The sequence below is a fragment of the Mustela nigripes genome, chromosome 2 (genome assembly GCF_022355385.1).
Source record: "Mustela nigripes isolate SB6536 chromosome 2, MUSNIG.SB6536, whole genome shotgun sequence".
Taxonomy (NCBI): domain Eukaryota; kingdom Metazoa; phylum Chordata; class Mammalia; order Carnivora; family Mustelidae; genus Mustela; species Mustela nigripes.
This window is the reverse complement of record NC_081558.1, coordinates 69,734,083-69,749,965: the sequence shown is the minus strand read 5'-3', so window position 1 is coordinate 69,749,965 and position 15,883 is coordinate 69,734,083. Positions and strand designations below refer to the sequence as shown.

At 39.2% G+C, this 15,883-nt stretch overlaps 1 protein-coding gene across 3 annotated transcripts in view; it reads left to right on the top strand.

Moving 5' to 3' along the window:
* ULK4 (unc-51 like kinase 4) overlaps nucleotides 1-15,883 on the top strand; it is a 653,153-nt gene that overhangs the window by 511,081 nt on the left and 126,189 nt on the right. For all 3 annotated transcript variants that reach the window (XM_059390725.1, XM_059390726.1, XM_059390724.1), the window contains one exon: nucleotides 4,309-4,494. In XM_059390725.1, the coding sequence (XP_059246708.1) occupies nucleotides 4,309-4,494 (186 nt within the window). The remainder of the gene's footprint in view (nucleotides 1-4,308; nucleotides 4,495-15,883) is intronic.

Here is a 15,883-nt window from a genome sequence, read left to right as displayed (position 1 = left end):
CTTCTCCCATTCTGTCAGTTGTCTTTTGGTTTTGTTAACTGTTTCCTTTGCTGTGCAAAAGCTTTTGATCTTGATGAAATCCCAATAGTTCATTTTTGCCCTTGCTTCCCTTGCCTTTGGTGATGTTCCTAGGAAGATGCTGCTGCTTGAGGTGGAAGAGGTTGCTGCCTGTGTTCTCCTCAGGGAGTCTGATGGATTCCTGTCTCACATTGAGGTCTTTCATCCACTTTCAGTCTAATTTTGTGTGTGGTGTAAGGAAATGTTTCTGGGCACTCTCTTCTGTTCCATTGATCTATGTGTCTGTTTTTGTGCCAATACCATACTGTCTTGATGATTACAGCTTTGTAATAGAGCTTCAAGTCTGGAATTACGATGCCACCAACTTTGGTTTTCTTTTTCAACATTCCTCTAGCTATTTGGGGTCTTTTCTGGTTCCATATAAATTTTAGGATTATTTGTTCCATTCCTTTGGAAAAATTGATGGTATTTTGATAGGGATTGCAGTAAACATGTATATTGCTCTAGGTAGCATATATATTTTCACAATATTTGTTCTTCCAATCCATGTGCATGGAACATTTTTCCATTTCTTTATGTCTTCCTCAATTTCTTTCTTGAGTACTTTATAGTTTTCTGAGTATAGATTCTTTGCCTCTTTGGTTAGGTTTATTCCTAGGTATCTTATTGTTTTGTGTGTAATTGTAAATGGGATTGACTCCTTTATTTCTCTTTCTTCTGTCTTGCTGTTGGTGTATAGAAATGCAACTGATTTCTGTGCATTGATTTTATATCCTGACACTTTATGAATTCCTGTATGAGTTCTAGCAGATTTGGAATGGAGTCTTTTGGGTTTTCTACATAAAGTATCATATCATCTGGTAAAGAGTGAGATTTGACTTCTTTGTCAATTTGGATGCCTTTTATTTCTTTTTATTGTCTAAGTGCCAAGGCTAGGACTTCTAGTACTGTGTTGATTAGCAGTGGTGATAGTGGACGTCCCTGCTGTGCTCCTGACCTTAGCAGAAAAGCTCTCAGTTTTTCTGCATTGAGAATGATATTCACTGTGGTTTTTCATAGATGGCTTTGATGATATTGAGGTATGTACCTTCTGTCCCCACAATTTGAAGAGTTTTGATCAAGAAAGGATGCTGTACTTCATCAAATGCTTTTTCAGCATCTATTGAGAATATCACATGGTTCTTGTTCTTTTTTTTTTTTTTTTTATTAATGTATTGTACCACGTTGATTGATTTGCAGATGTTGAACCAACCTTGCAGCCTGGAATAAATCCCATTTGGTTGTGGTGAATAATCCTTTTAATGTACTGTTGTATCCTGTTGGCTAGCATTTTGCATTTTGGTGAGAATTTTTGCATCCAAGTTCATCAGGGATATTGGTCTGTAATTCTCTTTTTTGATGGGTTATTTGTGTGGTTTTGGGATCAAGGTAATGCTGGCCTCATAAAATGAGTTTGGAAGTTTCCCTTCCATTTCTATTTTTTTGGAACAGTTTCAGGAGAATAGGAATTAATTCTTCTTTAAATGCTTGGTAGAATTTCCCTGAGAAGCTATCTGGCCCTGGGCTCTTCTTTTTTGGGAGATTTTTGATGACTGCTTCAATCTCCTTACTGGTTTTGGGTCTGTTTATATTTCTTCCTGGTTCAGTTTTGGTAGTTTATATGTCTCTAGGAATGCATCCATTTCTTCCAAATTGTCAAATTTGCTGACGTATAGTTGCTCATAGTATGTTCTTATAATTGTTTGTATTTCTTTGGTGTTGGCCGTGATCTCTCCTCTTTCATTTATGCTTTTCTTTGTTTGGGTCTGTTGTCTTTTGTTTTTGGTAAGTCTTGCCAGGGGTTTATCAATCTTATTAATTCTTTCAAAGAACCAGCTCCTACTTTTGTTGATTGGTTCTGCTGTTCTTTTGGTTTTTATTTCATTGGTTTCTGCTCTGATCTTTATGATTTCTCTTCTCCTGCTAGGTTAGACTTTCTTTGCTGTTCTTTCTCTAGCTCCTTTAGGGTTAGATTGTATATTTGAGACCTTTCTTGTTTCTTGAGAAAGCCTTGTATTGCTATATAGTTTCCTCTCAGGACCACCTTTGCTGTATCCCAAAGAATTTGAACAGATATATTTTCATTTTCATTTGTTTCCATGAATTTTTTCAATTCTTCTTTAATTTCCTGGCTGATCCTTTCATTCTTTAGTAGGATGCTATTTAGCCTCCATGTATTTGAGTACTTTCCAACTTTCCTCTTGCAGTTGAGTTCTAGTTCCAAAGAATTGTGGTCTGAAAATATTCAGGGAATGATCCCAAACTTTTGGTACCGGTTGAGACCTGGTATGTGACCTGGGATGTGACCTATTCTGGAGAATGTTCTTGTGTGCTGGAGAAGAATGTGTATTCTGTTGCTTTGGGATGGAATGTTCTGAATATATTTGTGATGTCCATCTGGTCTAGTGTGTCATTTAAAGCCTTTATTTCCTTGTTGATCTTTTGCTTAGATGATCTGTCCATTTCAGTGAGGGGGGTGTTAAGGTCCCCTACTATTATTATCTTATTGTCAATGTGTTTCTTTTATTTTGTTATTAAATGGCTTATAAAATTGGCTGCTCCCATGTTACAGGCATAGATACTTAAAATTGTTAGATCTTCTTATTGGACAGACTCTTTAAGTGTGATACAGTGTCCCTTTTCATCTCTTATTATAGGTCCTTCAAAGGATACTATCAAGAAAGTTGAAAGACAAACCACAGAATAGGAAAACCTTTTTTAAAATCTGCTAAGGGGGGCACCTGGGTGGCTCAGTGGGTTAAAGCCTCTGCCTTCGGCTCAGTCATGATCCCAGGGTCCTGGGAACGAGCTCCGCCTCAGGCTCTCTGCTCAGCAGGGGGCCTGCTTCCTCCTCTCTCTCTGCCTGCTTGTGATCTCTGTCTGTCAAATAAATAAATAAAATCTTTAAAAAAAAAAAAGAAAAAAAGAAAATCTGCTAAGGGACTTGTTTTTAAAATATATAAAGAATACTAAGTCTTGATCATAAAGTGGCAGATGACCCATTTTAAAAATGGGCAAGGAATACGAATGGACATTCCTCCAAAGAAGATGTACAAATGGCCAATAAGCAGATGAAAAGCTGCTCCCCATTCTTAGTAATTCTGGAAGTACCAGTGAAAACCATACTGAGTTACCACTCTATACCCACTAGGATGACTATAATTAAACATACAGATAACAGCAAGTGTTGGTGAGGATGTAGAAAAACTGGAACCTTCCTACATTTCTGATGCTAATAGCAACTTTAAAAAAACAGACTGGCAGTTCCTCAAAAGGTTAAATGTAGAATTACCATATGACCCAGCAATCACTTTTAAGTGTATACCCAAGAGATATGAAAATCTACGTCTGCACAAAAACTTACCCACAAATGTTCACAGCAGTATTATTCATAATAACCAGGAAGTGAAAACAACCCAAATGTTCATCATCTGATAAATAGATAAATAATATGTGGTCTATTCATGCAACAGAATGTTAACAGTAAAAAGAAATGAAATACTGTTATATGCTAGCAGGGATGAATCTTGAAAACATTATACTAAGTAAAAGAAGCCAGTCACAAAGGGTCATATTTTGTGTGATTTCATGTTTTGGGTAATGAAAAATATTCTAAAATTGATTGTGGTGATGGTTGCACAACTCTGCATATACTAAAAAATCCCTGCATTGCGCGTGTAAAATGACTAAATGGCACAGGAATTACATCTCAAGCTCTTACAAATCTTTTTATTTTTAAATTTTAAGATGCTCTATAGTATGACTATAATTTCATACTATACCTTTTAATACATAACAGAAACATTGCTCTCTGTCCCACAGGTTTAGTCAATAATTCAGAATGTTCCTTTATATCTCCTAGGAAGTAGATTTTTCCTTAACAGTCAGTAGTAAGCAAGAACAGATGAGCCATGCTCCTGAAAACTCAGACTATTTGCATTCCTACAAACGGACACACATGCCTGTATAAATATATTTACATACTAGGAATGCATATAAAATATATGCTGGTCCTTTGCTTGTTACAGGCTGTTCTTTACTGTGAATTAAAGAAAGGACCAAAGGACTTCGTTCTGATTTTGTGCTATTAGCCTTGATTTACTGTATGCATTTTGAAAGAGATTGAAAAAAATCCCAAGTTAGTCAATCTCTGTACTCACTCTGACTGACATTCTCCCCAAATTTTCTCATGTTTCTAGACGAATACCAGCATCGTCCTCAATTTACTTAAGTAGTCCTATTAATTTGCAGCTTCCAAATGAGGATCCTGAAATTTTTGAAGTGTCATCCAAGTGTCTTTCCATACTGGTTCAGCTGTACGGAGGGGAAAACCCAGACAGCCTGTCTCCTGAAAATGCAGAGAATTTTGCCAATTTACTGAGATCCAAGGAGGATCCAAAAGAGCAGAAGCTTCTGTTGAAGATTCTCAGAAGAATGGTGAGTCCACATGGAAACTGAGTCCAGGATGGGTGGCTTCTCTGACAGTTAATTGAAGAGAGTTGTGATTTTCTTCCACCTGATTTCAGTAAAAGAATACCTGGGTATTTTACTCAGTAGTCACCTCTTGGTGTTTATCATGTTCTGCCTGTCTCTCTACATATCCACATTTTTTTTTCTGAAGAATTATTATTCTTGAAGAATAAGTTAGAGACATTGTGCCCTCTCACTCCTTGAAGCATTAAATGTATATTTTCTAACAAAATGGATGTTTTTTTCACCATAGTAATCAAAATCAAGAAATTTACCATTGATACACTTCTTTTACTCATGGGCTATTCATATTGCAATTCTATCAATTGTCCCAATAATGACTTTTAATGGCTTTTTTTTTTTTTTTCTGGTAGAGGATCCAGTTCAGGATCATATATGTTGCTAGACACTTGTCTTTAATCTGGAATAGTTCTGCCACCTTTCTTCATCTTGTATGACATTTTTGAAGAACATAGGCTAGATGGTCTGTAGGCTCTCATTCAGTTCGGGTTTGTGTGATGTTTTCTGATGATTAGATTCAGGAAAACCCCTGAAGGGAAATCATGTCTTTCTCACTCCTTCACACCCAGAGGCACATGATGTCTATTTGCCCCTTCACTGGTGATGTTAATGTTGATCCCTGGGATTAGTCAATGACAGCCATTATTTTTAATGTTGCAATTGTTGCAAAATGGAGATCTTCTGACTTCCATCAGTTCTAACTCCCAATATTCTACCTTAAGGAAAAAATTTCCTTTTGCCCCATCGGTTTTGTTTTATATTTAAAAATGTCTCTAGCTGATGTTTACTTGAAAGTACTTTTGAAAACTGACTTATTTTCTTTTTACTGTAAATATCATTCTGCTGGTTTGGAAAGCCATTGTATATAGTAGCTATTGTTGAAATTAATGAAGGAGTGGAGGTCCCATTTGTCTGTGTCATATTCTGACTTGCCAATCTGTGTTTACCTCTAGCTACAGATATCTTGAGGGGTCCGTTGCCCTGGAGGCTACAGATACTCCAGAGACTTATATTCAAGACAACTTTTGTGTCAGTTTGATAGACAGCTCTAGTGCATGACCCAGCTAAATCTAAGCAGGTTATGGGTGATAGATTAGAAGGGACATAGAGATTTACCCTGAAATGATTTCTCTACAGTTTCTGACATAACACCTATAGGGCCAGTTAGATTCCATTTGGGGAAGAAAAGTTAAATCCAGGGGACTTTGACCTGTATATATGAAAACAGAAGTCATTTCTGATGCTGTTCATCCTTTTTCATTTTTTAATTGAGTTAATATATATTATAATATATATAACATATATATGTGTATATACAAAACATAATATGTATAGTATATAAATATTATTTATATATATAACATAAAATTTACCATCTTAACCCATTTTAATTATATAGTTCAATGGTACTGTGTGCATTCTAATATCTTTCTCTATAAATTTGTCTACTCTCAGTCCCTTGTATAGGTGGAAGCATACAATATTTGCCCTTTTATGTCTGGCTTATTTCACTCCATGTAATGTGTGGGTTCATCCATGGTGTAGCCTGTGCCAGAATTTCCTTCCTATTTGGGGTTCATCCATGGTGTAGCCTGTGCCAGAATTTCCTTCCTATTTAAGGCTGAATAATACTCCAGTTGTGTGTATGGACTACATTTTGCTTATCTTTCCATCTGTCGATGGACATTTGGGTTGTTTCCACTTTTTCTTCTCCATTTAATTTTTTTTTGTCTTTTTATTATTATCATGGCATTTTCTTTTTTTCAGTGTGTTGTAATCCATTGCTTTCTAGTATGTGGCCAGTAGGAACCTCTTCTGAGTGGCTGTGTCTTTTGCCATGCCCCCACCATTTTTTTTTTGAGCAATTCCATCATTTTTCCCATTGTAATCCCATGTGTATTCATTCTCTTCTTGTAATTGAGGTGTTGACAGGCAATGTTATTATTGGTTTCAGGTATACAGCATAGCGATTCAACAGTTCTTTCTATACATTACAGTGTTTGCCACAATAAATGTGGCTCTCTGTCACCATACAAAATTCTAAAATTATTGCCAGTATTCCCTGTGCTGTACTTTTCATTGCTGTGATGTATTTATTTTATAAATCAAAGTTGGTACTTCTTAATCCCCTTCAGCTATTTTGTCCACCCCCATACCTTTCCCCCTCCCCTCTAACAACTACCAATTTTTTCTCTATATTTGAATGTGTTTCTGGTTTTGTTTATTGTGTGTTGTAGAGTCCATATATAAGTAAAATCATGTGACATCTTTCTTTCTCTGACTTATTACTTACATAGTACTCTCTAGGTCTACCCATGTTGTTGCAAAGAACACACACACATACATACATATGTGTGTAGATATATTTCATTGTGTATACATAGCATATATACATATATATACACAGACACAAACACACGTGCACACACCATTCATCCATTCATCTATCGATTCATTCATTTATCAATGGACAGGTTGCTTATGTATCTTGGCTATTATAAATAATGCTGTAGTTGGTATTAAAAACTCTTCAAATGTTTGGTAGAATTCTCCAGTGAAATCATCTAGGCCAGGAGATGGCTTTTCAAGAACTTTTAAATAATGAATTCAATTTCTTTAGTGATTATAGGACTATTAAGTTGTTTATCTTAGCTGAGTTTTGGTGCTTTTTAAAGAATTTGTCTATTTCTTATAGTTACAGAATTTATGAGCATAAAATTATTCAGAATACTCTGCTATTACCCTTTTCAAATTAGTGTTTTCCTTTTCTTTGGTTAAATACCTAGCAGCAGAATTACTGATCATATAGTATTTCTCATTTTTTTAGGGACTTCCATATTGTTTTCCACAGTGGCTACCATCAGTTGACATCCCATACCAACAGAGTACAGGGGTTCTCTTATCTCTACCTCCTCACCAAAACTTGTTATTTTTTGTCTTTTTGATTCTAGACCTTGTGACAGATGTGAGGTAGTATCTCATTGTGGTTTTCACTTGCATTTCCCTGATAATGAGTGATGTTGAGCATTTTATCATTTGTCTGTTGGCCATCTGTATGTCTTCTTTGGAAAAACATCTGTTCAGGTCCTTTGCTCATATTTTCCCCCATCAAATTGTGTGTGTGTGTGTGTGTTGTGTAAGTTCTTTATATATTTTGGATATTAACCTCTTACCAAATGTATCATTTGCAAGTATCTTCTCTCATTTAATAGATTGCATTTTTGTTTTGTTGATGGCTTCCTTTGCCATGCCAAAGTTTTTTAGCTTGGTGCCATCCTAATAGTTCGTGTTGCTTTTGTTTCCCTTGCCTCAGGAAACATATCTAGAAAAATATTGCTATAGCTGATGTCAGAGACATTATGGCCTGTGCTTTCTTCTAGAATTTTTATGGTTCAGGTCTCACATGTACGTCTTGAATCCATTTGAGTTTATTTTTGTGTATGGTGTAAGAAAGTAGTCCAATTTTATTCTTACGCATGTAGCTGTCCAGTTTTCCCCACACCATTTGTTGAAGAGACTGTCTTTCCCTTGTTGTGTGTTCTTGCCTCCTTTGTTGTAGATTAACTGACCATGTAAGTGTGGGTATATTTCTGGACTCTCTATTAAGCATTTATTCTCATAACATGATATTCTAGTTCATCTTCTACCTTTTTTTGCAGCAGCCCTGGAGTCAGCCATTCCCCCAAGGAACCGTGGAGCATTTTCCTGGAGTTTTCTTGCTTTTCACTTAGAAAGCAAGATACAAAAATGTTCTAGGGTGAAGTTATGAGGACTGTTTGCTTAACAAGAAAAACAGGTGGTACAGTCCCAAGAGCCCCATCCCAAGTTGTACTGTCTCATAGAGGAAAGCTCTGCAGAGACATCACCCTGATGTGTCTGACTTAGCTATATGGGAATGTCTGTCATGTTTACAGGTCAGCCATCTGTGAGGCATGTTTTAAAATCTCCCAAAGCTTTCTAAATTACCCTGGGTCAGTCATTGGTGGGTTCAAGTTGTGTAAAACACAGTCAGGGATTCTGGGGCCCATTCAGCACAGCTGAGGCCTAGAATTTGCCTATCCTGAAACTCCATTCTAGTCACACTTAACACTGAGTCCAGTATGTTCAGATACAAATGGCAGTAGATTACTCAGAATTGTATAATGCCTGATGTAGTCTTTCCTCCTGCCTGGCCCATCGCTCCCCATCCTTACCTCCGTGGCAACCGTTTTCCTAACCATTGGCTTACTTTCTGTTCTCATCTGCATATTACCAGGGTAGTGATGTGGTCTTGTTCACCACTCACCATGTTATAGCATCTGATCCATAAAAGGTGGTCAGTAGATGTCCATACCTGTGCTGGTCCCAGCATTGAGGACTTTCAGTGCATTGTCTCATTTAACAGCAACCCTAGAGGTCAGCCCCACGGATCAGTCCCATTTTACAGGTTCAAAACTAAGACTCAGAGAACTTAAGTAATATCCCCACAGCCACCAAGTAGGAGACAGAAGAGCTGATACCAAGTTGAATAGCCCCTCACCCATGCTCTTTCCAAGCAGCTGGCCACCTTGCCACTGCTGCCCATTACTGAAATGGACTCTGTGGCGTTCATCAAGCTGACTTTAACCAAATTTTGATCTGGAAAGCACTTGAGAGATTTGTTTTTTCATTCACGGAAAAACAAGTCATAGAATTCTTCCTATGCGCAAGTGTGGCTTTGAGGATACTAGGACAGTAACGCATCATCTTCCTGCTCCCTGTTCTCAAGGGTCTCTCCCTGGAGAGATAGAAAAACACCCAGCTTCCTTATAAAGCAGAATGCAATCCGTTCTACACTGGAGAGGCCAGTAAAGTTCCACAGGAACAATCCCATTAGGGATAAAGTTGGCAGTGTCGTCCACACATGGAAAGGAGGAAACATCCTGAGCAAGGGATGTGAGATTTATGGAGCTAGAATGGGAAACATAAGAAAAGGGCCAAGAAAGACCAGACCATTCCAGTAGCAATTTTAGTAGCATTTGGAGTTCTGGGCTCTGAAACAAAAGGGCAGTGACAGCATCTAATTGAATTTCAATTATCTGTACTGGAAAAGAAAGCTTCATCATAGTAGCTGGCATGTAATAGGTATTTAATAGGTCTCCAATTATTTGAGTGAGAAATGTCTATAAAATCTCTTTTTTGTTAGTGACAGTTGTTCATTATTTTTGCCGTCCACTGTGTGTATTGTGAGCACACTTGAGTCCTTCACGGATGCATAGATCAGACTGAGAAGGGCATTGTAAGACATGTAGTTTGCCCACAGTCTTCTGTCCCAGTCTCCTTCCTGGTATCCCTGCCAAGTTTTTGTGGAGTGGGTGAGATCGGAGGGGCAGGTCTAAAGACGACAGGAACTCAAAAGATCCAGAAATGTAAGCAGAACTTTCCTATGGCCTTCTGGAGGCAGCCTCTCAGGCACACCTCACCTCACCTCACAGAACTACAGGAACCAGATATGATAGAGAAGAAGGGACCCTTCTAGATTTCTTACCTGCTGTCAGTAATTGGATTGGGGCCTGATAGTGCAGCCTCCTGGTTGTAAGGAGTTAAGAAGGGAAAGACAAGTCATTGAGGATCTTCTTCAAAGGATTGTTCATTCACAGAGTGCATACTCCCCCCATGAGCACTTCCAAAAAGAAGGCCCTGTGCTGTGGGGTTATCTCTTTTTAAGCCCTAATACGAGAGTAACCTCCTTTCCCTAAAGCCAGGTGAACTTGTTGGTTTCATCCAGAGAGGATGTCTCAAATATATGAGACACCATAGTTTACAAGGCCAAGTAATAAGCATGTCAGAGATTGGTAAACCACTATCAACAGAGAACTTTCTTGGGGCATAAGGTGGCTGATCCCCCCACTGCAGTGAGTCTCACAAAAGGCCTGGATTCTTGAAATACCTGTTTATAGTCCCAAGCTTGTGATAACTTTCTAAAATCACAATTTTCAATAACCAATTCAAGATACAGAATATTTAATTCGTGCCAATGGATGTGGAATATGTTCTGCCCCTGGGGTGCTCTTGCTTATTTAGTCTGTATTTAGAACATCCAGAAAATGTTGAAGAGACCTAAGAATGTAATTATCTATTGTAATTTACCAGACAGTTGGGAGGTTTTATAATTATACTTTGTGCTGTAGCTTTAAAAATGTGATGGAATCTTTCAGGGCACTCCCATGTTTATGGGTCCCTTAAACTTGATATCAGTGGGAGTTTTCCCAGGGTAGTGATCATAGATTACGTACTCATCACTTAATTAAAGCTAGCTCATTCCAACACTGGAAATACCAAGTACACGCAGACCACCAGACTTGTTCTATAAAACTGGCTTAAACATAAACTATTGACTACATCATGATAGCAGCGAAGTGATCTGTTGGAGGGTGATGGAGAGATGCTTGATGGGTCTAATGCCTGTCAGCTGCCCATCTGTCTACCTGGTGTGGCAGAAATACAATTTGGGATTGTTCTCTGATAAGGGTTAAGATTCAAGATTGTTACAAGTAGCTATCTCTTGGAGCTCCTTTAGGGTGTGGCATTCAGAAAATCTCCCTGTGCTCACCATCGTTTTCCTTCCAAATTCTCACTTATGTCCCCGGGTCCTTTCATTCCAGCATGGGAAGAGGGCTGCTCTGTTGGTAAAAACCAGTGTTCACATACAGGGTCTTTAAAGCTTTGGGGAGACCACATGAAGAAACTGAAAATTCTGCAGCCATTCTTTTTCTATTTTAGGACCAGGATGAGCTATAGACTTAGGTTCAGAAAGGACTTCATTCCTATTAGAAAAGTAAAGAAGTGTTTCTTGAGGCATAATAAAAAGGCAAAATGATTCCTCCCTCCCTCCTAGCTTATTTTTCTCATGATAAGATCTTCTGCTCTTGCTTTTCTTCTTAAAGGAGAAAAAAAGAGGAAGATTGGTGTGAAGCCAGTGTTTTAAGAGAAACACTATGCACCCAAACAACTAAAAAGTAAAAGTAATCAATTTTGTGGAAATCTGGTCACTTAGAGGTTTTTTTTTTTTGAAACTCTGAGAGGTGCTCTTATGTGTTTGCAAGGGGGATCATTCCCCGAATCCATACACACCCATTTGTAGTTCACTGGACAAGCATTCTCCACCAGTGATTTCCATAGAGTCACAAGGTAATTGGGGATTCTGTGAACGACTGAGTTGTCTCTTTCTAACAAAGAAAAACATTGTCGTGCCTAGAATTTTTACTAAATTCCCTGAGCAAACATGTCCAAGCTTTTGAGCAAGACAGGCTCCGGAAGCAAATGGCCAGTGAAATACAGTCCTTGATAGCCTGTCCCTCTCAGGATATAGACTTCAGTCTTGCAGTGAGACAACCATCCCTCTCAAGAGCCTGAGGGAGCATAGGGCTCCTTGCCATAGATTTCTTCAGGAGGTGCCTGTAACAGAGAAAGCTTCCTTAAAATTCGCTTTGAACATGTCTTAAATTCCCCCACATTTCCTTCATCTTCCCATTTGTGCACCTGCTCCCTCTTTCACTTCTCAATGGAAGCTCCTTGGGATGAGGCTGGTCATGGTCCTGGCTGCTTTCACAATCTGCCCTGTTTTAACTTCTCCTCAAGATGTTCACCCTCCCCCTCCCTCAAATTCTTCTGGGGAAAAAATTTGTTCCCTTTCTCTAAAGAGATTGCCATTGATGGCACTTTTACCCTCTTTTTTATCACAAAAGTTTCAAAACCACAAAAAGTTGAAAGGACAGTGGACAGTGTAGTGAACACCAGTATAATCAAGAATTGTTATCATAATTGTTACCATTTTATCATACTCTCTATTTCTATGTATCTTATTTTCAAAATTATGTGAATGTAAAAGCAGCATGACACTCAGCCCCTAACTTCATCAACATTATCACACCCAAGAAAAGAATAGTTTCATAATACTGATAATCTCCACTTCTTATTTATTTTTCTGGTTGTAAAAAAAATGGCTTTTGTAGCTTTTTTTTTTTCTTTTAAGAACCATATAATTGTTGGGGCACCTGGGTGACTCAGTCAGTTAAGCATCAAGCTCTTGATTTCAGCTCAGGTCATGATCTCTCAGGGTGGTGATATTGTCAGGCTCCAAGCTCACTGGGGAGTCTGCTTAAGGATTTTCTCTCCCTCTCCCCTCTCTCACTCTCAAATAAATGTGCCCCTCCCCCCACTCAAATAAATCTTAAAAAAAAAAAAAGAACCACATTCTAGTTAAGGTTCAGATATGTATTTAATTTTTTTTTAAGTTTCTTTCTCTCTTGCACACACACTCTATAATTAATCTCTCCCCACAACGTGGGCTCAGACAACACAACCCCAAGGTCAAGAATCGCATGCTCTTCTAATGAGCCAGCCAGACTCCCTTTTGTCTCTTTTATTAGAAAAGTCTTTTGCTTCTTCCCCTCCCCCGCAGGAAATTGACTATTTAAAGAGCTCAAGTATTTGACTGTAGAATGTTCAATATTCTGGAACATATGATTGTTTCTTCATAACATTTTTGGTGAGAATACCTCACTGGCAATAACCCCTCATGTTGTATCCCACGGGAAGCATATGATGTCAGGCTGCCCCATTTGTGGGAGAAGTTTGTTTGCTTGTTTAAGGGGCTGTGTGTCACACCTCTCTGTCTTGCAGATTTGTTTCCCATTGCAATTACAAAGTAACTCTCAGAGAGATGCTTTGGCACTGTGTGAACAACTGTATTCCCCATAATGTTTTTATACCAAAGAGTAAAAACTATATAAATGGGATGATGTTCTTGGAGCAAAAGAAACAGGTGATTTGTAAGCATGAGAGAGGGAACATTTGAAGCATGGGAAGGGCCAACCTGCTGTCCTTGGCAACAGGTAGACTTTCCCTCAGAAAGATGGAAGACCTGCCAGCAATGCTGTTTCCTTCCACAATATTAATTTCCTGAGAATGCACCCAGTGTAAATTGTGAGTAAAGCTGAATCTTTGGATCACCACTTCCTCATATCAGGGAGATCATATGATAGTTGTCTTTCTCTGCTTGACTTATTTCGCTAAGCATGATATGCTCTAGTTCCATCCATGTTGTCGCATTGGGAGGGAGACAAACCATAAGTGACTCTTAATCTCACAAAACAAACTGAGGGTTGCTGGGGGGAGGGGGTTTGGGAGAACGGGGTGGGATTATGGACATTGGGGAGGGTATGTGCTTTGGTGAGTGCTGTGAAGTGTGTAAACCTGGTAATTCACAGACCTGTACCCCTGGGGATAAAAATATATGTTTATAAAAAATAAAAAATTAAAAAAAAAAAAAAAGCTGAATCTTTGGAATTGTTTTATGTTCTGTAGCCTCCTAACAACCAGGAAGGAAAAAAAAAAATAAGGAACAAGAACCAAAAAAAGAAGCTGCTTACTCTGAAGGATCGTTTATTTATGCAAACCTTGAATATTCCCACTTATAAGGACTTATTATCTGGTTCAAATTAGAGTGATTATTACTCACTCTGGAGTTCCCCTGATTTTTTAAAAAAGATTTTATTTATTTATTTGACAGATAGATCACAAGTAGGCAGAGAGAGAGGAGGAAGCAGGCTCCCCACTGAGCAGAGAGCCCGATGCGGGGCGCAATCCCAGGACCCCGAGATCATGACCCGAGCCGAAGGCAGAGGCCTTAACTCACTGAGCCACCCAGGCGCCCCTCCCCTGATTTTTACTGATCATTCTGACCATCATCAACCCCACTGTGTGGCTGTTGTGTGCAGAATGCTGCAGACTCTCTTGGTTATGTGGGATTTCCTTAATGACATGCTTTTAACGAAACCATCTCAAAATAATGAGCATTCAAAGCATGCTAAGTGTTAGGATGAACGTGTTTGAAAAATACCTCCTTGTGGATATGGACAGCAAAGAAAATCGTTCTTAGGGTCCTTCCCTTATAAACAGCTACATTAAATATTTCTAATTTTTTAATTTTTGAAATTATTTCACATATAATTTTCCTTTACATAAATTATATTAATTTTAAGAAATGAATTCCACTGGTTGAAGGAAGTATCAGTTAATATCTACATTCTGTTCATAGGAATATGTTTCTTTCCTTAAAAAGATTGTTTTCAAGTAGATTCACTGTGTATAACAAAGAATGAGAATTTGATTTCAGGTTTTCAGTTTTTAAATAATCCTAGAAAAAGCTAAAAAATTAAAAATGTTTTCCAGTTGATATTTTAAATATCTGAGAAAGTATTTTATTTATTTTAATGCTTATTTATTTATTTATTTTAGAGAGAGGAGAGAGCAGGGAGGGGTTCGAGAGAGGGGAAGAATCTTAAGCAGGTTCCATGGAAAGCACAGAGCCTGGTGCGGGGCATGATCTCAGAGCTGTGAGATCATGACCTTAGCCGAAATCAAGAGTCAGATAACTGACTGAGCCACCCAGGAGCCTCTGAGTGAGTACTTTAAATTGTAGCTTTTAGATAACTTGAATTAAAAAGTATTTTGTGACCTCTCCTTTGGGGAGGGTAAGTAATTGATCAACAGAAGTACTTAACCGGGGGGAGGAGTCAAGATGGTGGAGAAGTAGCAGGCTGAGACTGCTTCAGCTAGCCGGAGATCAGCGATCAGCTAGATAGCTTATCTAAAGATTGCAAACACCTCAAAATCCATCGGCAGATCGAAGAGAAGAACAGCAATTCTGGAAACAGAAAAACAACCACTTTCTGAAAGGTAGGACCAGCGGAGAAGTGAATCCAAAGCGACGGGAAGATAGACCCCGGGGGGAAGGGCCGGCTCCCGGCAAGCGGCGGAGCAACCGCGCACAAAATCAGGACTTTTAAAAGTCTGTTCCGCTGAGGGACATCGCTCCAGAGGCTACCCGGGGCAAAGCCCACACGGGGTCAGCGTGGCCTCAGGTCCCGCAGGGTCACAGAAGGATCGGGGGTGTCAGAGTGTCGCAGAGCTTGCGGGGATAGGAATGGGAAAGCCGGCTACAGAGACAGAGCCGACAGTAAGCTCGCAGCTCGAGGTGACCTTGAACCGGTCGCAGGCTCGGTGAGCTCGAAGCGCGGCCGGAGGTCAGGCAGACAGGAGGAACTGGGCGCGGTTCTCTGAGCCGCACACTGAGGAGTGGGGCCCTGGGCTCTCGGCTCCTCCGGGCGGGAGACCAGGAGGCCGCCATTTGTATTCCCATCCTCCGGAACTCTACGGAAAGCACTCAGGGAACAAAAGCTCCTGAAAGCAAACCCAAGCGGATTACTCACCACGGCCCCGGGTAAGGGCGGTGCAATTCCGCCTGGGGCAAAGACAATTGAGAATCACTACAACAGGCCCCTCCCCCAGAAGATCAACAAGAAATCCAGCG